The sequence below is a fragment of the Arvicanthis niloticus genome, chromosome 4 (assembly GCF_011762505.2).
Source record: "Arvicanthis niloticus isolate mArvNil1 chromosome 4, mArvNil1.pat.X, whole genome shotgun sequence".
NCBI classification, from domain to species: Eukaryota; Metazoa; Chordata; class Mammalia; order Rodentia; family Muridae; genus Arvicanthis; species Arvicanthis niloticus.
The window spans coordinates 2,216,937-2,244,534 of NC_047661.1; the positions used below are offsets into that span (position 1 = coordinate 2,216,937).

General features: G+C 40.4%; 1 protein-coding gene across 4 annotated transcripts; it reads left to right on the plus strand.

Moving 5' to 3' along the window:
• The first annotated feature begins 1,246 nt into the window (after nt 1-1,246).
• Ppm1k (protein phosphatase, Mg2+/Mn2+ dependent 1K) lies at nt 1,247-27,359 on the plus strand. Of its 4 annotated transcripts, XM_076932152.1 has the most exons (9): nt 1,893-2,014; nt 2,257-2,348; nt 9,832-10,348; nt 12,192-12,292; nt 19,584-19,749; nt 20,245-20,389; nt 21,306-21,440; nt 25,147-25,295; nt 25,764-27,359. In XM_076932152.1, exons 1-8 carry the CDS (start codon nt 1,917-1,919, stop codon nt 25,276-25,278), a joined length of 1,386 nt encoding a protein of 461 aa, XP_076788267.1. In that variant the 5' UTR covers nt 1,893-1,916; the 3' UTR covers nt 25,279-25,295; nt 25,764-27,359. The 4 variants fall into 4 exon arrangements, with proteins under 4 accessions (XP_034356319.1, XP_034356318.1, XP_076788267.1 ...); XM_034500428.2 differs by lacking the exon at nt 1,893-2,014 and adding an exon at nt 1,247-1,476 and having other exon boundaries at nt 25,147-27,359; XM_076932151.1 differs by having other exon boundaries at nt 1,897-2,014; nt 25,147-27,359.
• The last annotated feature ends 239 nt before the right edge of the window (nt 27,360-27,598 follow it).

A 27,598-nucleotide genomic window follows, 5' to 3' on the forward strand; every position in this document is an offset into this window, starting at 1 on the left:
CAGAGGCATTGAGGCCCTTGAGCTATAGGTTATAAGCTGCCTTCCTCGGGGCCTGGGAATCAGAAGACAGTATTGGGACAGCAGGATGAAGGGCTCCTGGGGCTTAAGAACACTGTTTCTTGACTGGTGCTGGATACAAAATCAGGCTGCATGTTGTGAAGCTCTCTTGAGCCACATTCAATATGCACATTTTTCTGTCTGCATGCTAGATCCAGTTTAAGAGCTTTATGAAACAACTTTAAGAGCTTTATGAAAATTGGCTCTCTATCCAACATAAGTCATTAGAGTTAGTCATCAACACAAATATCACGGTCTAAACATATTATTATTATATGCGCTGGATCTCGAGATGCTCTTGGACCAGGAGGTGCAACTAGGCAACACAACTTAATTATTAATTTTAAGAATATTTTAATTAAAACTTTCTTATACATATATTTTGAGCATATTCTTTCCCTTACCACAATTCCTTTCAGATTCTCCCCACTTCCTTTCCCACTCAACTTTGTGGTTTTTTTTCTCTCTCTCCCTCTCTCTCTCCTTCTCTCTGTCTCAAACAAAAATCCAAAAATCAAAACAAAAACCCAATTAAGACTAAAAAGTATCAAAACAAAAACAAAACACCACACACAAAAAAAATGGAGTCAGTTTTGTGTTGGTCAATACTTCTGTGCATAAAACCTGCCCAGGAGTATGCTGGGTACAGCCTGAAAGGTATCTGTTGTTGCTTTCTTGCTCAGATCCATCTTTCCTTGACTAGTTCTGGAGGGACTCAGCACCCAATGTAAAATCTGCTGTCTAGTGTTCTCCATCCACACCCCAGCTATTCCCTCTTTTGATGTGATTTATCTTTTACTGTTTATTTGTTGGGCTTACTTCCTCTTCTTTCTTATTAGACCAAAGGTTCTAGAGGCAGTTATCTGATTATTTGAATCAGTTTGGACTCTCAGATTCTAGTCAATGCTTTCTTGAGTCGCAGCCAAGATTACTCTTGCAGAAGCAAAACTCCCTCCTCCTGTGCCTGGCAAAAAGCAAGGTCCATTGGTGCCTGATTCAAGGCCGCCTTGCACATCGGGAGGGCGGGGCGCCACGTCGAACAGCTACTGGCCCAATTTGACGTCGCTCTACAGCTCTACATTGGCAATCTGAGAGGTCAAATTGCCGGTGCAGGAGGCTCGTTCCTATCTAGATCTGTAATTGGCTCAGATTGAGGGCGGGCAAGGAACCCTGCAGAGCACCAACTGGCTAGCGTTGCTATCAATCATCAGAAACAGACTCCTCCGGGTCTCCATTTGGCCGGCTGCTGTTGAATTATTTTTCGAGAATTTCCAGGAGTGGAGAAGGCTGTGGGTTCCCTAATTGCTTGCTCTGGAGATCAGAATCAACAGAGAAGTCAGTCTTACTTACCATTCAAGAAAGCGCTCCTTTCCTTCCATTAGACAATTAAGAAATTTACAGACACACAGCTATCACGAGGTAAGAGTCTGAAGAGTTCAATTCGCTTATTCTCCTAGGTTGTTGACGAGACATTGGAGGTTCTCGGAAGTCGCTGGGAAGGCGAAAGAGAAACGTAAAATGAGTTCCTGTAGCTTACTCTGTCTGCGGTCGAGCCCCACGCGCATCTCTTTGGGCTCGAAGGTTTTCTTGAGGTGGAGAGCAGCTGGTCTCGCCTAGGCCCACGGTGGCTGCTCCCGAGCATCCGGCTCCCCGATGTAGCCCCTGTCGGCCTTGAACTTGACCTCCGGTTGGCACTAGGGAAGCCGGGGTAGTAAGATGGGCGGGGTCCCAGGGAGAGAATGAGAAAGAGAATAGAAGCCGCCCCAATTCTCTGCAGCGAGACCCCTGATGCGCTCCAGCGGGCGGGGGAGAGCAGGCGTGGCCTCCTCTGAACTTGTTTCCTGGCCCGAGGACTCGGGATGCCAGATCTCCCGTGCTGCCCAGCAGGAGAATGTTGTCCTGCTGCGTCCAGCCTCGGTCAAGGCCAGCAAACCAGCCCAGGATCCTATCCAGCCTTGTAAAGAGACGGGTGTAGAGCATTGCTGAGCCCTGGTGGTTTGGATCTGAGAGCATGTGTTTTGCTTTGCTAGAAGAACACTGAATTTTTAGGGGCATATGGGTCGTGGTGACGGTTTTCGCAGCGGTTTTGGTTTTCGGTAGATGAGAGAGTTTACCCGAAGGAGACAAAGACTGAGGTTCTGGGTAGAAATAGCTAGGAAATTTCGAGTCTCAAAAGCTCCACTGTTGTTTTCGTTGTAGGAGCTGCAGGAATACAATCTGCGAAGCCCCCAACTCCCATGTGCATGCCTACCCGGTAGAGCAGTTGTTGCCTCTGCTGGACCTGTACCCCGGTGAGAAACCTGGGGGCGGCCTGAGATCGAGATTTGTAGGGCTTCGCGGAAGGGAGGGTATTTCCCTGCTAGTGTATGTTAGATAGAGCTTGTGGAAATTGGAAACCAGCTCACCACTGTATGACAAAAGTCATTAAATAGGAAGCTTTGGATAATGGGTTCTTGTTTATAACTGTTTTTCTTGCAATCCGAGTCTCTTTTTCCCTGACTACACCCCACCCACTTCACAGAGTTGAGTAATACTTACTTTTCAATGCTGTATTCTCAGTTCACCTATCAAAACAGATTCTCACATACAACCGAAGGGAGTTGTTGACCATTTTATTTTCTTCTTTTCTCCAGTAAACTAATACATTTTCTTTTCTTCTAAAAGGAGGTAAAGACATTAAGGATACCGATTTCCTAAAATTCATTTCTGAGGCTTTCAGATGATTTTAGTTTATTGAGGTGCACTGGGTTTTTTGTTGGTGATAGTGATAAAGAAATACGGAATTGAAGAATGTGAAAAATCGGGCCAGTGATGTGGCTTGGCCAGTCCTGCCTGCTGCCAAGCCTGCTGCTTGATTTCTAGCACCAAGACCTACTTAATAGCAAGAGAAGGTGTCCTCTGACCTCTGCCTGGTTGCACTGGCCTGCACCCCACGCACATACATGCATACGTGCATGCATACAATCATACATACATACATACATACATACATACATATCAAACATTATCTTGTGTTTCCATTATGGGGAAATACCAAAGTGCTGCTTTATAGTTACCTCACCAGCTTCTTAGAGGGAGGAAAATCTAAGCCCTCTGCTGATTGCCAGAACCCCCAGTTAGTTAATCCTGCCAGGGACTTGTGTAAAGTGGTAAAAATAAACTTCCACTTGGAATTCTGCTATCGAGATAGTGCCTTCATTTTCCAAAAATGAAATTAAACAACTCTGGAGTTAAACTACCGAGCAAGTATAAAGTCCGAGAAATATGGAAAGTAATGTTGATGCAGTTAGTTGTCTTGTGTCTGTGTCTGTGGGTCCTTGTGCTATGAAGTCAAAAGGTGATTTATAAACTTTGCAAGGCAGACACGGGTTTTCCTGATGTTTTTTGTTGGTGAGAGTGGATCTTAAGTAGCCCAGACTGGCCATTAACTCCTGACCCTCCTGCCTCCACCCCGTAAGTGTTGAGAATCTAGGGGTGGACCTCCCACTAAGCTCTGAATTTTCTGCTCTGGAAAAGTGGTTTCAGGGCACTGTCCTGAAAACAACCTGTGATTATGATCTCAGCTTCTTTACCTTTTTGAGCTGAGATACCTGCTGGATGGAATTACTTATATAGTGTCAAAACTTATTGTTCTAATACTACAGTTTTATTTATTTCTTCATCTGTTTTCTGTCAGTTTAAGAGTATCAGGTTGAGGAGGAAGATGGGGAGAAAGGCTTAGTCACACGAATCATGTGGCAATCCTGGGGAAGGCATATTTTCAGATATTTATAATAGAGAACATAAGCTAGAACCCACTTTTAAAGATTTATTTATTTTATGTATATGAGTACAAGGTCTCTCTCTTCACACACACACTAGAAGAGGGAGTCGGATCCCATTATAGATGATTGTGAGTCACCTTGTGGTTTCTGGGAACTGAACTCAGGACCTCTGGAAGAGCTGAGCCATCTCTCTAGCCCCTAGAATGCATTTTTAATTTTGGGCATGCACACACGTAATTTTAAAGACTGTTGTGGTTAAGTTGTGATACACTTTTTGTTTTGGTTGAGAAATAAGAATTTGAAATACTTAGTTCGGGCAAGATTACTTTTTTTTTCCTTTTATATACAATTACCTATATATTTTATATTTATGTTGTATATCTAGGATTCCAAGAAAATTGTCTTTTTTTTTTCCCTTGGCAGAGTTTAAAGTTTATTTGTTGTTAGTAGACTAAGTCATGTGTATTTGTGTATATGCTTTGTATTCCTTTAGGTTTTCTGGGGTATTTTGTGTAGTAACAGGAAAAATGGATGCTTTCACTTTGAAAGCTTACATATAATTGTTTAAATGGTTTACTAACATCAGTTAGCTTAGATTTCTAATCCACAGAGTGGCATTTCTGATTATAAATACCTTGTTAAGTAGCTGCTTCTTAGTGGAGAAACTGCTAAGCTTATCCTAGCTCAGGGTCACTGAGCTGTCAAAGAGAATGCTTAGGCTCCCTCCCGTCAGGTTGTCCAAGTTCTGCTGTTCTAACTGTTGTCTTTCACACTTCCATTCCACCCCCCCCCCCCCTTGTCTGCTGTTCTGTTCATGGTCATTTCTGCTAGTGTTACAGGGCCTATCAGGTTGATGGTGGGTTTTGTTGTTGTTGTTTTTGTTGTTTTCCAAACTTGAAGCAGGTGAAATCTTTCTCAGAGTACGGAGCTTTGTTTGGTTTGCAGTGAAGGTGCCTCTCTCTCTCTCTCTCTCTCTCTCTCTCTCTCTCTCTCTCTCTCGTATTGGTCTTTGTTTGGGGGTCTGGTTAGGTTTTGAATTGAGGATGTACGCTAGTCAGCACTCCACCACTAAGCTATACCCTGAGTTGTGAGCAGGGTTAATTGAAAGTCCGTTGTCACATAGCTTGGAAACACAAGTTGCCTTTGAATATTTTTCCTGAGGCCCTGAAAGGGATCAGTGTGGTTTAGGTGTGTGGTGTGGCTGCAAAGGAGAGGGAAGCACTTAAATCTCCTCCGTAGATGGGACTGACCTGGTTCTGTAGCACTGAGGAGCCAGCTGTACAGCTGCCCACACTGAACCTCTGCCATCAAAGTGCTCTCCAGCAAGGGTTTCTCTAGAACTGCCCTGCTGCTGACTTTCTGAGGTAACAGTGTGGATAATATAAAGCAAGGTCAAGGTGATGATAAATGTTAATTTACATAGGCTCAAAGACACTCTCCACTTTTATCTTACCATCCAATAATATGTCCTGTGGATATTTGTTCCTGAGACTGCAGTTGTGTTTATCCTTTGATTATTAATTATTTTTGAGGATTAGAAAGAAACATAAAAGGAGAGCAAGAGTGTTCTAGAAGACCTGTTGTAAAACTCGAATCATTTGTCTGCTGTCCGTAACTCTGAAGTGGGTGCATGCCTGCTAAGTAACAGGGTATTTAGTGCTCATGCCTTCAGACTGAAGCCAGAGAGGTGCTTGGGTAATCTCTGTTTTCTTTCAACTTGCTATAACTACTGTTACCAGTTACCTCTGTCAGTAACTATTATGTGCTACCTTATATTTTGAAATTTCTCATTGCTGTCACCTATATCTCGCATTTTTATTGAAGGCATTCCTTGGGGTAATGTTATTTTAAAAAAAGTTTGTTTAGGACCAGTGAGAGATGGCTCAGTGGGTTAAGGTGCTTGCTGCCAAGAATAGTGTTCTGTTCCTTGAGTTCTATCTCTGGAACCAACATGGCAGAAGGAGAGAGCTAGCTCCTTTAAGTAGTTTTGTGACTACTTCCATGTATGTCAAGGCAGCCCCTCACCATAATATAAATAAATAAATCAATAGGTGCAAAAAATAAATAAAGATTAAGTGTTTAAGTGACTGACTTTCGTTCGTGTTGCTCTGGGTCTTCAGGGACAAGGTGCTGGCAGGTGTTCTGATGAGCACTTTAAGGCAGATGGCACTGTGAAAATGGGACACACAAGAGGGGAACATCTACACCCCTAGACAGGGATTTGGACAGCAAATTCTGGGCCCAAGCTTCCAAATAATTTGTTCTAATGAGAACTAATGGGCCCCAGAAGTACTATCTGAATTTCTTACGAGCCCAGTGTGAAGCTGAAGGTCTGTAAGTATCCTGGAGAATCACTGGTGTGAATCTTCATTTAAAGGCTTCAGAAGCTGGAATCTGGTGTTCATTGGACCACCACCAAGGAGAGGCGAGGGAGCGTCACCTTTCTGTTCACTGTCCCATGATTTCACCTATATTTGTATGAGTCTTTTACCCTCTGTTGACTACTAACTCATATCCCATGAACTCTAAAAACAGCCTCACAGATACATCATAGTGTATACTATGCATTTTCTGTGTCTCTCAAAAAATTTGGGCAAAAATATTTTATAATGTTTTTAAGAATTTCATACAATATATTTTGATAACACTCCCCCCTGCTAACCTTTCCTCATAGCTTCTTTAAAATATACTCCCCAATCCCACCTCCCCTAAACTTTGTATATGTTTTTTTATTTTCCCCCTTGACTGCTCTTTTGAATTTATACTGACCATCTATTCATGGGGGTGGAACCATCCAGAGAGTAAGGTCAACCTACCAGGGGCTACATCCACAAAGAAAAACTGACTCTGCCACTCCATCAGCTGTACATAGCACCTCAGGGGGGAGTTGGGAGAGTGCCCTTTCATCCTTGAGTGTTGACTCGTTTGGTTTTGTGCAGGCAAACATAGCTGCTCTGAGTTTCCTATTGCAGTAATGGTGTCAAGTTCAGAAGACACTGTTTTCCTACCAACCCTCCTCAGTTGATGGTCTTGGCATCTTTGTGCTCCATTTGCTTAGATCAGTGGTTCTCAACTTTCCTAATGCAGTGACCCTTTAATACAGTTCTTCATGTTGTGCTGACCCCAAACATAAAATTATTTTTTGTCGCTTCTTAGTGTAATTTTGCTGTTATGAATCATAAATGCTACCTGTGCTTTCCAACAGTCTATGGCAACCCCCAATAAAAGGGTCACTGAACCCCCAAAGCAGTTATGACCCACAGGTTGAGAACCACTACCCTAGCTGAGGATATAGTGTAGTATAATGCTCCTCTTTTGTCTTGAGTACCTTACAAACATCTATTCTCTTCTCTTGGACTGGTTGTGAATTCCTGCATGAGTAACAAATAGTCCAGACACAGAGATGCCTCCAGTGATCTCTGAGAGCTGCACTAAGCTGTGATATAGAGATGGGAATTTATAAAGTGCTCTCTGTGGGCAAGCTGGTTTCAGCATTGGGGTTTTTCCATATAGTTTGGATAGATAACAAGAGAAAAGACATTAGCCTGTATTGTTTAAGGAGTTCCTGGGATGCCCCTGACCAATAACTAGCTAAAAGATGTTCCAGCGCTGGGCTTTTTATTTGGCTACCTGTGGCTTCCAGAGGGAGCGTTAGCTCCTGCATAGGGTTTTTCTCCTTTTCTCCCTCCTCTCCCTCTTCCTCTCTCTGAGCCACACAGAGGATATTATATGTGTATGTATATGTATTAGGAAGTTTATATGCCTTTTCAAACATCCTTAGTGTTAGTTATCTTTCCCCCTACCTACCCCCATTCCCATCACGATTTCTTAGGGAATTCTTTGGAGTGTATTCTTTGTTTGACTGCTTTACCTGCTAAATAAAATAATGGCCCTTCCTACTCTTAGTTAAGCTGAATTTCCAAAATTTCACCTGAAAGTTATTGTTCAAAATTTGTAATGCATTCCTGCATATATGGACTCCAATTGGCTGTGTGTATGTGTGTGTGTGTGTGTGTGTGGTTTGTTTATGCATTTTGATACAGTCATATCTCCAGGCCTTGAAGAAATATATTTTTAAACTCATTTTTATTATGAAATAATTTTGATTGTTTGTTTGAAACAGTGTTTTGCTGTGTTTTCTAAACTGCACTGGATGAAAATGATTTTTTTTTCTTCATTGTCCTCAGTAGCTAGGTCTACAGGCACAAGCCACTACAGACACAACTCTGACTTATATAGTTGAGAATAATATAATAACTACATATCTTCTTTCAGCATTGTCAAATCTTAGTCTCATGAGTTAATTTTTTATTTGTAAAGTAACAGAAAAAACTGCTGTAAAGAAGCGTCTCTGCTCAGCACTTAGTGTGTATGGTGAAGTATCAGAAATACAGCCCTAGGGATATTAGAATTCCCTAGTAATTTATCTAAATTATCAAGAAAGAACGGTTTAGGATTGGGTTTAAATGAAAGTACAGAACAAATAATGGTTTGAAGAAATACAGTCTTAGCCCAAGTATCATAGCATGCACCATCACCTTTACAGCACTCAGGAGGCAGAGGAAGGTGGATGTCTATGAATTCAAGGCCAGCCTGGTCTACATAGTAAATTCCAGGTCAGCCAGGATACAAAGTGAGACCCATTTTAGAAGAAGAAAAGGAGGAAGTAGAGTCAGCACTGTCTTGGATGTTGGTGAGCTGCTGGCTTAGAGGAAAGGAGGCTACACTATTATTGTAAATGCAGAGATCACAATGTCACAAATCTGGGCTGCTTGCCATTAACAGTGCCCAGTTCTTCACTTACCTTTTCATGAGCACCTACTACAAGGCACCATTGGAACTGGCTCATTTTGCTAGGTGACCTTTACATGGAACCAATTGACACTGACCATGCTAATGTAATAAGCAAAGTTTAGTAGTTAACGGATCGTAAGAGTCAGATCTGACATCTATACCACACCTCATCTCCAGGGCTCAGGGACCATCTCTGAGGAGGAAGTAGAAAGTCTGTAAGAGCCAGAAGTCACTGGAAGGGATAAGGGACCAGAGTGAAATAGGGGCTTCTGTATACGACAGGCCTGCTGAACAGAGAAGCACAGAGCAGCTGTGGATGCCTGTACCAAAGTCAGTCAGCATTCTAGTGGGGAGTGGGAGGGCTGCGTGAGTGCCCACTGAGGAGCTGTGGACAGTAGGTGACCTCTAGAGGAGGGAGAGTCAGTGTACATGTGTGTCTCCTGATAGGTCAACTGTACGCCAGTCAATGAATGCGCACCCAGGAGTACTTGGGCAGCTCAAACTGGAGTTGATGAATTACCTTTTTTTAAAGTGAGAGGATAGGAAGTAGGAGTGTCTCTTGGTGGAGTAGGTAGGAAAAGTTAGGGTGAATATGACAAAAGTACACTGTATGAAATTCTGAATAAGAATATTTAAGTCAAAAAGGAAACTCTGATCCGAAATTCTGTATTTGTTAAAGCTTACCTGCTCTTGGAGTACAGAATTATTACAAATATTCTATTAGCCAGATTTTTTCTTATTCCCCTCCTTAGGAGGGGTTGTTATTGTTAACATTCACATTATCTTTTCTTCAGAACAACAGAGTATGTGAAGAAAGGATATTTACTTACAAAGTGTGGCCTGATCACCAGCACTTGTATGGTCACAGCTGATTACGAGTGTACAGGGTGACCTTACTTCATACCAGCTGAATCAAAATGTTTATTTGAACCATGTCTCAAAGCCATAGCAGGTTAGATTGGAGAAGCATGTGTTGTTTATATGTGCGTATTATCAAATGTTTATAAAATTCAAACAATGTGAAGGGGGTAGGTAAATTTTTGATTCAGTGTTCTTAAGAATAGAATGTAGGGTGCCTACATACACACACACACACACACACACACACACACACACACAATGTCAAACTCTTTATGGCTTTTGTCTCTGGTAGCTGGTGATGTATTGGCAGTATTCTGAATTACTAACTGTGACTCTGTCTTTCCCTCACCTCTAGGTACATCATTTTTCTTCACGGAATTCTATTACTGCTCTATTTGTCTTCCCCCTGACTGGGGCCTTAGGAGTTGCATTATGTTATCAGCAGCCTTCATTACTTTGGTGAGAAGTGGTGGGAACCAGGTGAAGAAGAGAGTGTTGTTAAGCTCCGTCCTCCTGCACGACCACAGGCAGGTGACTCCTGCCTGCTACTGTTCCACTTCGGAACCCAGGTGTTCTCGGTTTGATCCGGATGGAAGTGGACAGCCAGCCACTTGGGACAATTTTGGGATCTGGGATAATCGCATTGATGAGCCAATTCTGCTGCCACCTAGCATCAAGTATGGCAAGCCAATTCCCAAAATTAGCCTGGAGAACGTGGGCTGTGCCTCCCTCATTGGCAAACGGAAAGAAAACGAAGATCGATTTGGGTTCGCTCAGCTGACAGAAGAGGTGCTGTACTTTGCAGTGTATGATGGGCATGGAGGCCCTGCAGCTGCTGACTTCTGTCACACACACATGGAGAAGTGTGTTATGTATGTATAATCCCCTTGGCTTTGAAGTTCCTCTAGGCTTTTTGTTGAAATGTTCTCCCTTTGGTTGAAACATCCAATATGGACCAAATACTTGAGTGACCACATGCCACTTCTTCAGTGGATGGTAGTCAACATAGCATTTAGAATTGGCGATCATCTCCATTTCAGAAATGGGTTTCAGAATCTACAGCCCTAGATTTATATCCATTTCAAGTAAACTATAAAGTACAAAGATAACTTGTAGAAAATTTTACTCGTTTACACATGCACACACACACATGTGCGTGTGTGTGTGTGTGTGTGTGTGTGTGTGTGTGTGTGTGTAGGCCAGAGGTTGACACCAGTGTCTTCCTATATCACTCTCTACCTTACCTTTTGAGATACAGTTTCTTACTCTACCTGAAACTCAGTGTTTTGGCTAGACCATGATCCCACTCCTGGGGTTCTATGTAAAGACATGCATTGTCTTTGGGAGCTAGGGATCTGAATATAACAAACACTTTATACATAGAGCTATCCTCCTGGTTCTGAAGAAGAGTTTAATCAGCACAGGTAGGTTTATTTATTGTCTTAGTTACTTTTTGGTGAAGAAACATGGTGACCAAGGCAACTTATAAAAGAAAGTTTATTGGAGGCTTGCTTACAGTTTCAAAGGGGAGTCCATCACCATAGTGGGGAACATGGAAAGAGGCAGGCAAGCATGGTGTTGGAGCAACAAATTATGTCATTATATCTTTATCACAAGCAGGAAGCAGAGAGACAGGAAGAGGGAGAGAGAGCAAGAGTACCTGCTGAGAATGGTGTGAGTTTTTGAAACCTCAAAGCCTACCTAGTGACATACCTCCTCCAATAAAGGCCACACCTAATCCTTTCCAAACAGTTCCGCCAACTTGGGAACAAGTATTCAAATACATGAGCCTGTGAGAGCTATTCTCACTCAAACTACCATACTTACTATATTTTTGAGAATGACAGTATTTGCTAGAATTAGAGAAAGGAGACAATGTGGCAGTTATGGCCATGAACTATTATTTTTTTTAAACCTCCCTTTGTTTAGTTAAAGGTAGTTTCTCAGTTGATTTTTTTACATGACTTACTTCATTCGACCGAGAGATTCAGTGATTTAAGCCCACACAAAGGACTTCGTAACCCATCGGTTTGCAGTACTGACAATTCTTTGAGAGCAAGGACTGAGGTTGGCAGATGGCTCAGAGGATAAGGTGCCTACCGTCAAGCCTGAATCCTAGCTTGACTTGACTCACATAACAGAAGGAGAGAACTACCTGCCAAAAGTTGTCCTCTAGTCTCTACCCGCCTGCTATCACAGCCTGAGAGCACAAAATAAAAGTGTAATCAAAACTTTACAAAAAGAGGAGGGACTTGGAGTTTGTTGTTTTCTGTACTTATTTTGCATGTGAGGCAAAGCTCCTACCACTTCACTGTGTCTTCTGACAGCCTTGTTTGGTTTTTTTGAGATACAGTCACATAATCCTAGTCTGGGCTAGACCTGCTTGTAACAAACAAGGATGACCTTGAATTCCTGATCCTCCTGCCTTCACCTCCTAAGTCTTAGTATTACAGGCGGACCACCACACCATTTCCCCAGGCTTATATTTTCATGCCTTTAAAACCAACGGTTTGATACTGCTCAGTTAGTCCTAGCATGCAGGAAGCCTGAGCTGCATCTCTGGCAGTATGTATGTAATGTGTGTGTGTGTGTATACAGGAAAGTCGAGAGGAAAGTCGTGAGGTCTGTTGTGTGGCGTGACTGCTGCTGCAAGGCTGACTGTGGAAAGAGAAACCTACCACAAAATGACCGTAGCTTTCTTTCCTCTCCACAAAGGGATTTGCTTCCTCGGGAGAAAGACTTGGAAACTGTCCTGACCTTGGCCTTTCTAGAAATAGATAAAGCCTTTGCAAGTTATGCCCATCTATCTGCTGATGGTAAGTGAGCCGTGGCATTCCTCAGAGCTTTGAGGATTGGCAAGTGAAGAGAAAATAATGTAGGTCTTTAGTGGCGGGAGTTTTAATGCATGTTTATTTGTGGAGAGTTTCTATAAAAAGTTTTATACAAAGAATCATTTTAAATTCTGTTTACAATCTGAACTAAACAACAACAACAACAATAATAATAATGTATCATATTTTTATGTTAAATAAAAACTAGAAGAAAAAGCTCCAAAATGGTTCTATTACTGAATTTTAATTTTTAAAAAAGATTTTTTAAATGTTTTGACTTATTTGATTTGAATTTTATGGACAAGATGTTCATATTAAGAGAATCCCATCCTCCTCCACCACTTCACCACCAACCCAAATACTACAGGACAATCACATCTGATAGGGTGATAACTGTTCAGCATTACTATAAGAAGAAATAGGAGATTATGTAGATGGCTCTGTGGGTAAAGGTGCCTGCCACCAAGCCTCCCCATCTGAATTCTATTCCCGGACTCACGCGGGGAAAGGAGAACAACAATTTCCATGTTGGCTTCCAACCTTCACACCCGTGCTGTGGCTTGTCACATACACTTTATGCAGACACATGCATGCACACACAACGTAAGTAATTTGAGGGCGGGGAAGATTAGCAGTAGGTCCCAGATAGAAGGTGGCTTACTGGCATCCGTTTATGTAGTCAGAAGGGAAAGTTCCGTTCCTCAGCCTTGCAGCTTTCCTGTGGTAACTAGTGATATCTTTGTTTTCATCAGGTAGGGTATAAGGAAGGATGTGGCGGGTGGATTAAAAAAAAAAGTTTTAAACCTGTGTATAAAATTAATACACAGGTTTGAAATTAATGTTTCTAGTTTTGACTAAATTTATGAAAATAATTTCAGGAAAACATATCCAGTATTTTGCAGTTAGCTCACCAAGAATGTATTTGTACTAATGTTAACTTTGAAAGCCTCTGCAGCCACCACCCGATGTCTGCCTCCTCACTGACTGGGAATGGGACTGTGTGGGAAGGTTGAGTTTAGCTCTGCCTTTTCTTTTAATAAGAAAAGTGCACCACAGAAACACCATTTCAGTTGAACTGAAAATTTCTCCATTTCACACAGAAGTTGTTTCAACTCAAAGGGAAGAAATGATTCGTTCATATTAGGGCCTCATTCACTTGAATAGTTAATAACAAGGGCTGTCTACCACTGAACACCTTATATAACCCATTCTTTCTCCATTTGTCTAGAGATAAAAGTTTTCACTTGGTAGATTATTTGAAACTTGTCTTCTTCTTTTGACACCACTCACACTAAAGTTCCCCTCTGCTTCTTTAAGAGACGAGTTAACAGAGGGTCAAGTTTATGCTTAAAATTTAGCTTTTGTTCTAACACATGAAGAAGTGAAACACTTTCTCAAAGTTTTACTTTGGGGTGGTGGGGGTTGGGGCAATATTCAATAAGCAGCCCAGGCTGGCTTGAAACTGGCTGTAAACCTGGCTGGCTTCAAACTCACAAAGAGAAGTGCACACTGTTACAGCTAGCATTTTCACAACAAGCTTGGTTATGGTGTATTCTTAGCCACTATTAGGTTGGCTGTGCATTTGGCTGCATCATAGCTACGGTATTTATGGGCTACAGTGTAGAACTCAGGTGTTCTACACACAACTGTATTTACTGCCCATGGATTGTAGAACACAGTGTTCAAGAACATTTGCATATGGCCAGCCCTAAAATTTATTAACCATACATATGTACAAACAAGAATTGATCTAATCATTCAATACTAGACAGGTCAAATCTTAAAATTTTTATTTTTAATCATTATAATTCAGGAGGGTTTTAACATGTATATCTTAAAGAGACTCTCTAGATTACTCACATAACCAAATCAAATAGTTACATAAAGAAGTAAAATATTGTCGGACGGTGGTGGCGCACGCCTTTAATCCCAGCACTTGGGAGGCAGAGGCAGGTGGATTTCTGAGTTCGAGGCCAGCCTGGTCTACAGAGTGAGTTCTAGGAGAGCCAGGGCTACACAGAGAAACCCTGACTTGAAAAACCAAAAAATGAAAAAAAAAAAAAAAAAGAAGTAAAATATTGTTTATTTCTAGTAATAAAAGTAAGTTGCTTATTATTCTATTATTTCTAATAATAAAATTAGATTGCTTAATTTAGTTCCTCTGTCATCCTTTGAGATAATCTCAGAACTTCATGAAGCTGTCTTAAAATGTATTCTGCTTCTTAATGATCATTTGCTTCAAAGCATAAGAGAACAAGATAGGTCGGTGTATAGTACGCTGTGTGTACAAAGCATTGTAACAGTTCTCTTATGCTCTGTGTGCATATTTATGCTTTTTAAAAATCAGAGTTTTGGAACTATTTTAAAGATGTATTTGTGCAAATCTTGCAGATGGCAAAATCTGCCTATTGGGAGAACTATTTATCAACTACATTAAAGTTACTGAAGACAGAATACTGTTTGCTAGCCTTTCAGGATTGGAATAAAAGAAAATAGCTCTATCTCTTAAGGTTTCAAAGTTATCCAAATTTAAGAAATTTAAATGTTTAACTGAAATATTGAAGCACTATCAGTATTTTAAAAGTAGATAGCACTCTCGTGGCGTGCGTGTGTGTGTGTGTGTGTGTGTGTGTGTGTGTGTGTGCGCTTATGTGTGAATTGTGTGTGTGTTTGTGTTGAGGGGGTCCAGAGCCACCGCTATCTAGCGAACATTCTATGCGACAACAGTTACCATCTCTACTTACTGTCTGTTCTCATTGCCTTACATCTGCCTTACTTTCACTTCTGTTGAGCCCTTCCTGTAAGACAGGAATAATCCAGGAAGTATGGATTATTTTTTTAACAGACCTTAGGCATAAGTCTAGACATCTCCGACCTTTTTGGCATCACCTTCAACATTTTTAAATTCAATTTATGTCATGTATTTTCTTCACATTTGATGAAGCCAACCAGTTAATTAACATATACCATTACTTTATTTATTTATTTATTTATTTATTTTACAAATGGCCACTTAAAACAAAGTGGATGTCAGGAAACACAGATCATAGTGCAGTCTACACTGGAGCTACTTGCAGTGCTCCATGCTTACATGTGGAAAGCAGCTCCTCTCCTCAGGATGACAGGTCAGGAGAACTGCGCAGACTCAGAGTGGGAGCTCTTGATGGGCACCACTGTGAGAGAGCTTCAAATTTTGTGTTATTTACATGTGGCTTTTTGTAGGGAACTAAACTCCAAGAGCAAAAAGTAAAATTTGCTTTCTGTGCTGGGATTGAACCCAGGGCTATGGGCATACTAGGCAAGTACTTTGCCACTGAGCTATTCCTGTAGCTCTGCACAGTATTTTTGAATACTTCTCTTATGATGGAGGTCACCAGATGTGAACAGCTTTGAAAAGTCGTTTTTATTGTGTTATTAACTGCTTCAGGTCATTAATTTAATTTTGGTGTTCATGAATCGTACATGTCAAGAACACCCATTTCTAATAAATAGTTCAGCAATATTGGTTGATAATGGATTATTATGTACACAACTTAATCACTGGGGGTGACATTAGATTTTCTCTTTCTGTTGCTGTTCAAATTGTGACTATTTTTCTTCTGTTCTCCCCACCTTCCCTTCTCCCACTCACTCCAGCCCAAAGGTTTATTTATTTATTTATTCTATGTAAGTACACTGTAGCTTACATGACACCCCATGAGAGGGCATCAGATCTCATTACAGATGGTTGTGAGCCACCATCTGCTTGCTGGGATTTGAACTCATGACCTCCAGAAGAGCAGTCGGGGCTTTTAACCACTGAGCCATCTCACCAGCCCCCTTTTTTCTCTGTTCTAATGACCTGCAACACTGGGGGGAGAGCAGCAGAAATACTCATTTATGATTACATAAACATGTAAATTTGCATTATCAGTCAAGATCCACACTGCCTTCATGTAAACAACAAATTTAAGTTATCCAACTGGAAAAAAAAACCTGAAAAGTTAGTTTTCCATGCTAAACTCCTGTCTTGCTATGAACAAATGACTTATGTTCTGTTTCTGGCATAAGAGCCACTTTGATTGTTTCTCTGTGTCTGTTGAAACCCTAGTCAGCTAATATATACTATAGTTCACTTACACTCTCTATGTATTACTTATCAAATACAAATTATTTTGTTTAGGGGATAGTTCTAATATTGCTACAAACAGAATGCATTTTTTCTGTCTCAAAAATACTGGTTTTTTTGTGTTCAAGATCTGCTATTAAGTGTGTGTGTGTGTGTGTGTGTGTACATAATACAGATGCATGTCAATGTTACCACTGCCCTCCTTTTGTACAGATGCATATGTACATAATTTTTTTTCTGTCTTTGAATGATCAATAACCTTTAACTTTAAGGTACTGAGTTTTGAACTCATTGATTTGGCAGCTATTATGTGACTTGCTAGTGTGATATTTTTCCCAGGAAAACTTCCTTACTTTGCAGCTCTCTCTCTCAGCTCCCCTTGTGTTGCAGGTCTGTTATGTTTGAGCGTGGTTTCCGGGTGACATTCCCGTTTGCCTCTGTGTGTTGTTTGTGGCAGAGAACAGTGCATGCCCAGCAGCAATAAACCTGGAGCCTGCGGATCCTCTATACTGGGCTTCAGTGGAAAGAGAGATCTGCTTAATTTTGTCTCAGGTGAAGGAGTCCAGCAGTTCCTAGTCTGAGCTACTGGAAAGGTCCTGCATCCTCCTTGTCCCATTAGTTGAGATGACTTGCAGAAGAAATTATCCAAGGGGTGTCAAGGCTCAGGGAAAGAAGTCTTAGTTTTATAGTTTTGGTGTTAGGAGAACAGAAAGTGAGAATTTTTACCTCTAAGTTAAATGAAAATAAGTGCTGATTCACTTTGTATTGTTTATAGTCTTCCAAGCATGGCAAGCAGAATCAATGCTCACTTTTAACACTTTCCTCATATATCCTCCTGTTTTGAAACTGTGAAGGTGAGCTGAGACTACCCCAAGCTCTTTTAAATACAGAGGGGAGAGAACTGGGAACTACGACCCAAACTGAAATTGCATTTATAAAATGTTAATTCTTTTGTCATCCTCAATTAAAGACCACTGTATAAAAACCTGTTGCTGACGGCTAACATGAAGAGTACACGATCCCGAGGACTGGTAGCATCTAATAAATGCCTGTGTTCTCTTTCCTATCTTTGAAAATAAAGTAGTGGATTGACCTGTTAAGATTTCACTGATATAGTCTTTTGACTAATCTCAAGTTGAAAGCTAAACACTTGTAGTAATAAGCATCACTAATGTTTTTGTTAAAACATTTATGTCATGCACTGACATATATCTTAATGTTGTTGTGATAACCTTGCTTTGACCTAATGGTTCCAAAATCAAGAGATAAATGGGAAGATAGTCCAACCGTAGATGCTGTGTCTCAGTAGAGCAAATTTAGCATGACTGCAAACAATAGATTATTCTTTATTCATGCTTTTCCATTTTATTTTTCTGACTAAAGCAGAGATTTTAATATAATTATTGGAAACTGTATTCATCTCTTTATAAAATGCACTATTGGTAGTGTCCAGGCCAGCTGGACAATCAAGTGGGACCCTTAGACCCTGTGGAGAGGACTGAGATGTGAGAGAAAATAAGGAGGCACAGCAAGTCAAGAGGTCTGATCAAGCTGGCAAAATTTCTATTGTTCACACAGGTTATATACTCTGAAAACAGGATATGGGGAGGGGTAGGAAAGGAAAGAGGGCTTTGCAGGTGGAGGAAGCAAGCTGCAGCTGTGGGGACTAACTATGTTATTCTTATAAAGCCTTGCCCTTACCAGGGGTTCTAAAAACATCTATCTAGCAGGATGTTGGCTAAATCTAGAGATCAGGAGGAAGGGTTACTAAGGTGGTTGCTATGAGCCCTGTTTGAAGTTCTGAGAACTGACAAGTGAATCATGGAAGGTAAGCAGAAAGAAGAATAGTAGATAGGAGAGCCAAGGGTGAGTGTTTGCCAAGAGTAAGGCCTTGCCATGGCTTCCCACAGGTAGAGTTTTAAAAGTTGTCTTTTAAAAATTCTTGGAAAAATTTACTATCAATTAAAGTTTTTTTTTTTTTTTAAACCATCTAGTAGAGTAAAAGTCATCTTTGCATGATCAGGAAGCTTTCTACAAATATTATTACATAGAGATGCAGTCCAGTGATTGGATATGGAATTTTATGGATATGGAATTTATGGAATTGTTATTAGATAATTCTCACTTTAAGTTATTTCTCAATTTCCTCCACTTTCCTATATTGTTCTTTGGTTCATAGTTTCACAGTATTCCCACGTTCCACAAGGCTCAATCCACCTTAAATATTTTTAGTAAGTGGTAAAGGAACAGATGATGTTAGACTAAATCAAAGGAAGACACACAAATGCAGTTTGCTTGGTTAGAAGAAAGCCCAGTAACTTTAGGCTTTACTTGATGGCAGAGAAAATGCACATGGCTGACATGTTCTTGTCCAGCAAGGCTGCATAAGTTGCAGCTGGCGCTGTTCATCTGCTTTTGGCTGCAGATTCGCTGATTGGATACTTTTGGAGCTAATAGTGTTAACTATACCACGTTTACAGGGAGCTGGAATGAATTTCATTGTCTGAGATCTATTCATCTAAGGGTGGCTATAATTTTTCTTCAGGTGTAGAGCAAACAAAGGGAGAAAGGGTATGAGAGAGAGAGAGAGAGAGAGAGAGAGAGAGAGAGAGAGAAGACATGGTTCTAGAGGGAAGAATGTACACAGTAGTACTTGAAGAACAAATGGGTTGTACTTTGCATTTCTCTCTTCACCTTAATAGGCAGTACTTTGACTGGATGTGAGTAAGGAATAGAAGAGAAGAATCCATCTGATTATAGAAAAGGCAACTCACCTAATGGACCCAGCAGATCTGCCAGCCTGCCATAGCAGCAGACTAGAGAAATCTTCACGTTTTATTTTGATGCCCGTTAGGCACACTAAGGCATCATAATTTTTAGTTTGCATCAGCTCTGCTTTTTACACACACACCATTTGGAGACACTGATGCTTTGCTCACCAAATTAGTTTGCCAACCTTTTTGTTTGCATGGAGCCTTGTTATAGAGTTAAGCAATCAGCTTCTCTGCATGACCTTACTTACATAGTTTGCATTTTATTTGCATAACTCTTGTTGAATTAGAATGGTTCCTCACAGCCTTAAGTTATTATGCTTCTGTTTTATTTTGTAATAAAAACTCCGTATCTGAACATTTCTATCGCTGATACTCTATTTTATAATGTTTGTAGCAGGCCTCCTGACGTCTGGGACTACAGCAACAGTCGCTCTGCTGAGAGATGGTGTTGAACTGGTGGTAGCAAGCGTTGGAGACAGCCGGGCTCTTTTGTGTCGAAAAGGAAAACCTATGAAGCTGACCACTGACCATACCCCAGAAAGAAAGGATGAAAAAGAAAGGTATTGTCACCATGCCTTATTGTGGGGTGGTAGCTCTAGTTGCCATAGAAACAGTGTTTTCCTCTCTGGGCTGATGCAAAACACCAGGGCCTCTTGCAAGCAGGTGCACAGCCACAAGCTCAGTGCAGATTTTCTTGTTTTGGTTGCTTTGGGTTTGTTGAGTCTGGATCTCATGCAGCCCAGTCTGGCTTTCTTTACATCTGTACCCTGCATCCTTGGCCTCTCACATGCTGCGATTATCAGGATGTGTACACCATACATGGCTTAAAATTTTCATTTATGTCTTACTGTGGAACTAAGTTTTGGCATTTAACATCGGCTGGCCTTAAACTCAAAATCCTTCTCAGCCTTCTCAAGTTCCTAGATTATGGGTATGTTTTGACACACTAAGTTCTAAATTTCAATTTGTAAAATTGGTATTTAAACCAGTGCCACAGTTCCTTGCACATTATATCGTTATTGCTATTACTATTAATTTTACTTTTTCCTAACTAGGATCAAGAAATGTGGTGGGTTTGTAGCTTGGAATAGTTTGGGACAGCCCCATGTAAATGGCAGACTTGCGATGACAAGGAGTATTGGGGATCTGGATCTTAAAGCCAGTGGTGTAATAGCAGAACCGGAGACAACAAGGATTAAGGTAAGAAGGAATCAGAAATATTGAGTCATATACAGAGAATTTCTGAGGACTTGTCTCACACTGCTGACTGTCGCAGAAGATTCCCTGAAGGAAAGATGTTTTTAAAGGGATATTAATTTGTAAAGAATAAACTTTTAAAGTAAGATGCTTATTTCTGGCCTGAAGAGGGTGAAATCTTTGGCTTCTGCTTTCCCCTGGGCCTCTGTTGCCCTTCCTTTCCCAAAGCCTGCCATTCAAATTCATTATCTCTGCTTGGAAGTCATCCTGGGCTTGTCTTCTCCACCGAGCTCAACAGCTAGCCACTTGTGTTTGTGCAGTGTTATATCGTTATTGCTATTACTATTAATTAGGATTAGGGACAGCACAGGCAAATGGTTGCTTTAGCTGGAGTGTTACAGTGTTGTGTTAGTCTAAACTGGCCACAACATGCTACATCTGCTGCTTCCTGCTCGAGAGCTCCAGAGGCAGCACAGTATAATGTGGGCTTTACAAATGGCAGGGCATGAACATTCACAGTTTAAGGAAGGACTTCCAGTCTTAAAGATATCTCACATTTAGTTTATGAAAGAAATACTTTATAAGATTTACTGTCTGGCAGCCTCTGTTCAAAAGAGATACAAAAGCTATCCTCATTTTACAAAGAAGTAAATTGAAGCAGTACCAAGACCTAAAGCATATCAAGTCCCTCTCCTACCTCCAACCCCTGTCAAATAAATAATAGAGGCAACATTAGATCCAAAATTTGGCTGTTTTTCTGGCCTCTTTCGTGATATAGCTAGGTAAATGTTTGTTTTATCCTAAGTGGTATTGATAGCTACATTTTCAGTTTGCCAATGAACCCTGACACAGATGAGTATTCTGAAGAATAGATACAGTTTCAAATTATTGAGTCAAGTGTGTTTGCTTCTGGTTGCAGCTCTACCATGCGGACGACAGTTTCCTGGTCCTCACCACAGATGGGATTAACTTCATGGTGAATAGTCAAGAGATTTGTGATTTTGTCAACCAGTGCCATGATCCTAAAGAAGCAGCTCATGCTGTGACTGAGCAGGTGACGTAGCAGAGCTTCTAGTGGGAAATTCCCAGAGAGAAAAGGATTAGGGACAGCACAGGCAAATGGTTGTTTTAGCTGGAGTGTTACAGTGAATCTGACTCTTGATTGCATAATAGTTCTCATGAGCAAATTTTTACAGTTCATACATCAAGGAAATGTGGAGCGTACCTTCTAACTTTGAACACATCTTGAAAGAAAGTAACAGCAATAATTATAACAGCAATAAAGTAATATGTTATTCATATATATTAACATAAAGCAGCATCACTGTAATCCTCTGAGGTTAATCTTTTCATAAAAGGGGAAAATGAAGGGACCAGGCCACATGACAAAACTGAGCCTCAAACCCAGTCAAGCCAAGGATCCTGAATCCAAATATTTGACCTGGAACTATACTGCTCCAGTGTGAGTAATGAAAGCACAGTCAACTTTTGCCTGCTAATGTGGGTGATAGAAAGGCCCAACACAAATACAGGTAAATGGAAGGAATTTTCTATCAGTCAGAGCTAAAACTTGAAAATGGATAATAACCTGAAAAAAAACATGGAAAAGTTACTTCTAGTTTGTTCTGATAGATTGTGATTTTAAGTCATTTACTATGTTTTAACTCAACACGTATGTTACATTACCATTATTTACATTTTGAATTGAGAGATTCAATTTGACCCAGACTTTTAAGTACTAATATTTGTGATTAAGACATAAGACCTTTCCTTAGCTTTTGTTTATTTATTTGTGTGTGTGTGTGTGTGTGTGTGTGTGTGTGTGTGTGTGTGTGTAGTTTCTTTTCTATTCCTTTTTCTTTTTTCTTTTTTGGAGACATTCTCATGTAGCCCAGGCTGACCTTATATTTGCACCATAGCTAAGGCTAGCCTTGAATTCCTGATCCTTTTACTTCCACCTTTCAATTTCTGGGATTACAGGTATGCATGATGACTGGCAGACCTTACATTTGTTGGGAGCCGACTTTAGTAGAAAGCGGCTAGATCAACTTTGCAGCCATCTGGAACCATATACCCTGACGAAAGATTTGGTTTTCAATAGCCTACAACAGCTGAAGCACACTCTGATATCCCACATATTTTGTGTTGCTGTTTACTGCCCCCAGCTGCAAGGTGCACTTGGTGGCCACGCCTGCAAGGCATGCAGATCATGTGCTGTCCACGTGCTATCTACACCATACATGCTTATAAGGCGCATGTGCTATCCACGCCTGCAAGGCATTGCGGTGCACGTGCTGTCCACGCTATAGACGCCTGTAAGGCTTACGTCATAACAACACCTGCAAGGTACATGGTATCCACGCGCCTACAAGGCACGTGACAAAAGCCTATAAATAGCTCAGAATTCCCTTCAATAAACGAGACTTGATCAGACACCTTGTCTTGTCTCCATTCTTTGCGTCTCTTGCCCCAAGAGCCCCACACTCTCTCTTGACCAGAACACTTAGCCCCAAAAGCGTTGAGGCAAAACATTGAGGCCGAGTGTGGGCCTCAACATACATTTAAAATGTTACATGCATAATTTTAATGGACAAGCACTATTATAATACATAAATTATTTACTTGCTATCTGGGCTGTCTCCCTTAAGCAGTAACAAGCTGCCTATGAAATTGAAGAAATAAGCCTAAGTCCATGATAAATACAGTTTTAAAACTCATCTACTCATCTTGTAAATAAATGTGCTTCAGTTAATACAGGTAATAATATTTATGGTAGTAAAAATATTTATAATAATAATAAAAAAGAATGTATAATGATGTTCTGTCTTACTTCTGTCCCATAACAGTTCTCACGATAAGGAAATTTGTGTTTATTCTCTCATATCTTGTTAAGTTAAATTCTTTCTTCATTACTGAGTGTGTGTGTGTGTCTTTGTGCACACTGATACTGTGGTGCATGTCATGGAGGTCAGAGAGCAACATGTAGAAGGAGTTGGTTCTCTCCTTCCACCACGTGGGTCCAAGGCATTGAGTTCAGGTATTCCAGCTTGACCAACAGCCTAATGGACAGCCTGACGGACAGTTTGATGGACAGCTTGATGAACAGTTTGATAGATAGCTTGATGAACACCTTGACAGACAGCCTGACGGACAGCCTGATGGCAGGTGCCTTTACCCACTGAGCATCTCACCAGTCCTTAGTTTAAATTCTGAGAAACAGCCTTGGCATGGGTGGCACGTAGCTGGAGTCCCAGCTACTCTGGAGTCTGAGACAGGAGGATTCCTTTAGCACGAGAGTTTCTATTAGTCTGAGTAGCAGTGAGAATTGTTTTCTCTTCCCCCAGTTTAGAAAGAAAGAGAGACAGAGAAAAAGAGAAAGAGAGAGAAGTAAAAAGGACAAACAACCTCTTCAAATAACCCCTTAAAAATACTTGCTAATCTGCAGCTTGGACTGTGGGTGTGAATGTGAGTTTGTATGTGTGTAGTTCTGTTTCTGGCTAATTTGAGACATGGTAAAATACATTTATTACTGGGAGGTGAACATGGGGCCTCTTGAATGCTGGTTGAGGACTTTTCTTAGTAAGGAAGGCACAAAGCCTGAGAAAAAGAGAGATTTTTACTGTTTAGCTTTGCATTTTTATTGTTAGTGGAATTAACTTTTAGTATGGGGTTTTTCATAATTTGTATTTCTTGGTTTTCCTCTCTGCCTATTATTTTATCACCATTTTAAATAACTATTTTAACAACTGTATATTAAGTATAATCATACTTGACACATTTCAAACAAGTTTTTTTTCTTACAATTTGTGAGCCTTGAAGCTTTTCATGCCAAACATCCTTACCATTGCTTTCCTGTGCAGTTTTGGCCCCAGGCTGTAAAATCTCTCGATCGGTTTGATGCTAACTGTAACCCTAAGCACTTCCAGAAGTACTAACCAGCACTCATCTGTTTGAATGGGTCCCTAAAAGTGATTTATAATCCTGCTGCCGGTCATTTAATTTATGCCCGCTTATCCATTGAAGAAGGAATATTAAAAATATTTTTGTTATAACCTTGTACATATCCATTTCTGAGATTTTAAATTTTAAGGTAGCATATAAAGTGTTCGGTTTCTGGCTGTGTTTTTATACAAAGATGTTGTTATATTTTGCTTGTTTTGTCCCTCGCCCAATCTCTTCCATTTCTTGGGCTACACAAGCAGTTTTCTTGGTAAAAATTAGCACTTATTAAGGCTTGACCGTGATTGGGTCCATGCTAAGGGTTTTGAGTGTGTGGTCTTTGAGAGCTGCCCAGCAGCTGGTTTCAGCACAAGGCAATTTCTTTTGTTGTTGTTGTTGTTTTGTTTGTTTTGTTTTGCTTTTATTTGTTTTTCAAGACAAGGTTTCTCTGTGTAGCTCTGGCTGTCCTGGAACTCATGCTGTAGACCAGGCTGGTCTCGAATTCAGAAATCCTCCTGCCTCTGCCTCCCAAGTGCTGGGATTAAAGGCGTGCGCCACCACTGCCTGGCACACAGGTAATTTCTATTACCAAGATTGCTACTGTGGAGGATAGGATACAGTTAGACTATCTGTAATTCATGTGCACTTAATAACCGTGGAGCAGATGGATAGAGAGTAAAACCATCCCAAACCTTGTTAGGTAATTGAATTTGTATTGTAAAGTGTGTGTAGAACTAGTTGGCCTTCTAGAGAAAGGATGCTGTGTGTTGCCACAAAGTCCCTTGACTCCAGTGCTTGTCTCTTCTTCCCCACACCTGCAGGCAATACAGTACGGTACTGAAGACAACAGCACAGCAGTCGTGGTGCCCTTTGGTGCCTGGGGAAAATACAAGAACTCTGAAATAACCTTCTCATTCAGCAGAAGCTTTGCCTCCAGCGGGCGATGGGCCTGATAGCCAGCTCGGACTCGGTATTTCTATGCAGCAGTGTGTCAGTGGGCTTATCGAGAAACTGGTAACACGCCGAAGCCCACCTGTACCAGTGTGTCCTTGTGACCTGATAGATCCCAGCACAGTATAAGCTTACCGGCCACATACCCAATAGTATTTTGATAAATCCTCGTTATCATGATAGTCAACTGCGCATGCTCAGTGTAAGCACCATGACACAGCTGAGAAGCTGTTCTGCGTCTCTGAGCAGAGTGTGAGAAGAAACAGTTTTTGTCTATTTCATAAGTGATAAATCTGTGTGTTTCCTTTGTAAAGCTAGAGATTGTATCCGAGGTTGAATCCGGTTGAATTCTAAGTTTTTAAGACTAAGAGGCAGATTTAGTTTCTTTTTAGTAAGTTTGTTCAGTTGGACAGGTTTTTCTGAATTTTGACAGCTAGTCAATGTGTTATTTGCAAGAGTTTCTTTTTCCTCTCTCTGTTGAAAACAGGTTCTCACTGGCTGACCTTGAACTCCTGGATTCAAGCCTACTTCAGCTAGATCAGAACAAGCATAGATTTATTCAAGAAAAATGAGAACATACACCCAGGAGATGAAGGAATTCCAAAGGAGAAATACAAGGGTTGTTTTTTGATAAATGCACCAAGGAGTAAAAATAAAACCTAGGTTCTCTGTTACTGAATCATGTACTCTCGATCACTTATTAGTAAATTTAACCCTGCAAAAGAAACTTCTTTAGAAAAAAGGCATGGCTAAAGTGTATACTTTTTTTTTTTTTTTTTTTTTTTTTTTGGTTTTTCGAGACAGGGTTTCTGTGTATAGCCTTGGCTGTCCTGGAACTCACTCGGTAGACCAGGCTGGCCTCAAACTCAGAAATCCGCCTGCCTCTGCCTCCCAAGTGCTGGGATTAAAGGCGTGCGCCACCACCGCCCGGCGTATACATACTTATAAATAGCTGTGTAGTTTAAATATTTTTAGCCCTTCCCTATCCATTTTTATTTTTATGTAGCTAAATATGCTATATAGATCTAATTGTTCCTTAATCTCAAGAAAAGAATGTACAGATTCTTTGGTCAAAATATGTAAAGTGAAACACTGACAGCTTCAATCTTGTGTAAGTTTGTTGCTGCGTGTTTTGTGTATAGTATGTTTATATCACTTTCTGTGCAGCAGTAAGCAAGTTGGGTCCTTTGTTAGTAAAGATAACATTACAATGACTTATACTACTATAGACATAGCTTGGGGTTTATGTCTCCATTTTCCTCATTTCTAAGATTTATGTGAAAGAATAAATCTTTTAAAAAGGACGTTCAAACATATCAGCTTGCTATGTAAATTAGGGGTGTAAAACCACACTCCTTTTTACCTACATGTAAAATTGATGTCAAACTGTGAATCCCTGAATGTGTCTTTGGAATTAATCTATAGTCTATTTTCATAGGGTAATGTAAATTTGGTATATGTGCAGTGAGTGTATATATGTATATTTTAAAGTAATATAAAATTAAAGGGAACAATCTCGTGGCGCATTTATCATCAAGCTATAAATTATTGATATATTTATCTCTAAAAACACTCAGTGCATTGAGTGTCAGACTTTCTGTAGTAACGAATCAGTGGTTATTGGTAGATAATCCCTGCGGATTAAAAATAAATATGGGGCCAGATGTACTGGCCTATACCTATAATCTCAGGACTTAAAAAGGAGGCAAGAGAATCACGATGGTAACTTTGAGATTAGCCTGAGCTACAGAGCAAGTTCCAGGGTAGCCTGAGCTATAGCTTGTCTCCCAAAAGAAAATATCAACAACAAATGGCTGTGAGAGACATTTTATTAAGTGTGATTTATGTGGATAACCAAAGAGCAGAGGCAGATACATTGTGTGGTAATTTGAATATAACATTATGGGATATGAAAAGAACAAGAAATGTTAAAAATGACTTGGAATTTTGTGGCAGAAACAAAAAAAAATGAAATATTTATACCTTCAAGTCTGACATGTTTTCTTCCTTTAACTTTTGTTTAAAATATTTAGTAGAAATAAAGAATAAATTCTCAATAAAGAATTTAAAGTATTTTCATGGATATTAGTTGAAAGAAACAGCATTTTTTAGGCATGTTACCTTACATGTGTAGTTCTGGTAACTGGGGAGGCTGAGACACAGTAATCCTGTATAGGAAGACCCCATGTCAAGGGACAGAATACACGGAAGAGATTACAGTATGTGCTCATTGTCTGAGGAAGCATGGGAAGACTAGCAGAGCTTTGGAGCTTTCTTGTTGAGTCAGGTGTTGGGACAAAATTATGAAAACAACTTTTAGGA

Bases quoted from the DNA above. Each gene is read 5' to 3' on its own strand.
- Ppm1k (XM_076932152.1), top strand. From the start codon at position 1,917: ATGCCAGATCTCCCGTGCTGCCCAGCAGGAGAATGTTGTCCTGCTGCG. The intron at 10,349-12,191 runs GTATGTATAATC...CTCTCCACAAAG, and splicing joins CACATGGAGAAGTGTGTTAT to GGATTTGCTTCCTCGGGAGA. The intron at 20,390-21,305 runs GTAAGAAGGAAT...TTCTGGTTGCAG, and splicing joins CGGAGACAACAAGGATTAAG to CTCTACCATGCGGACGACAG.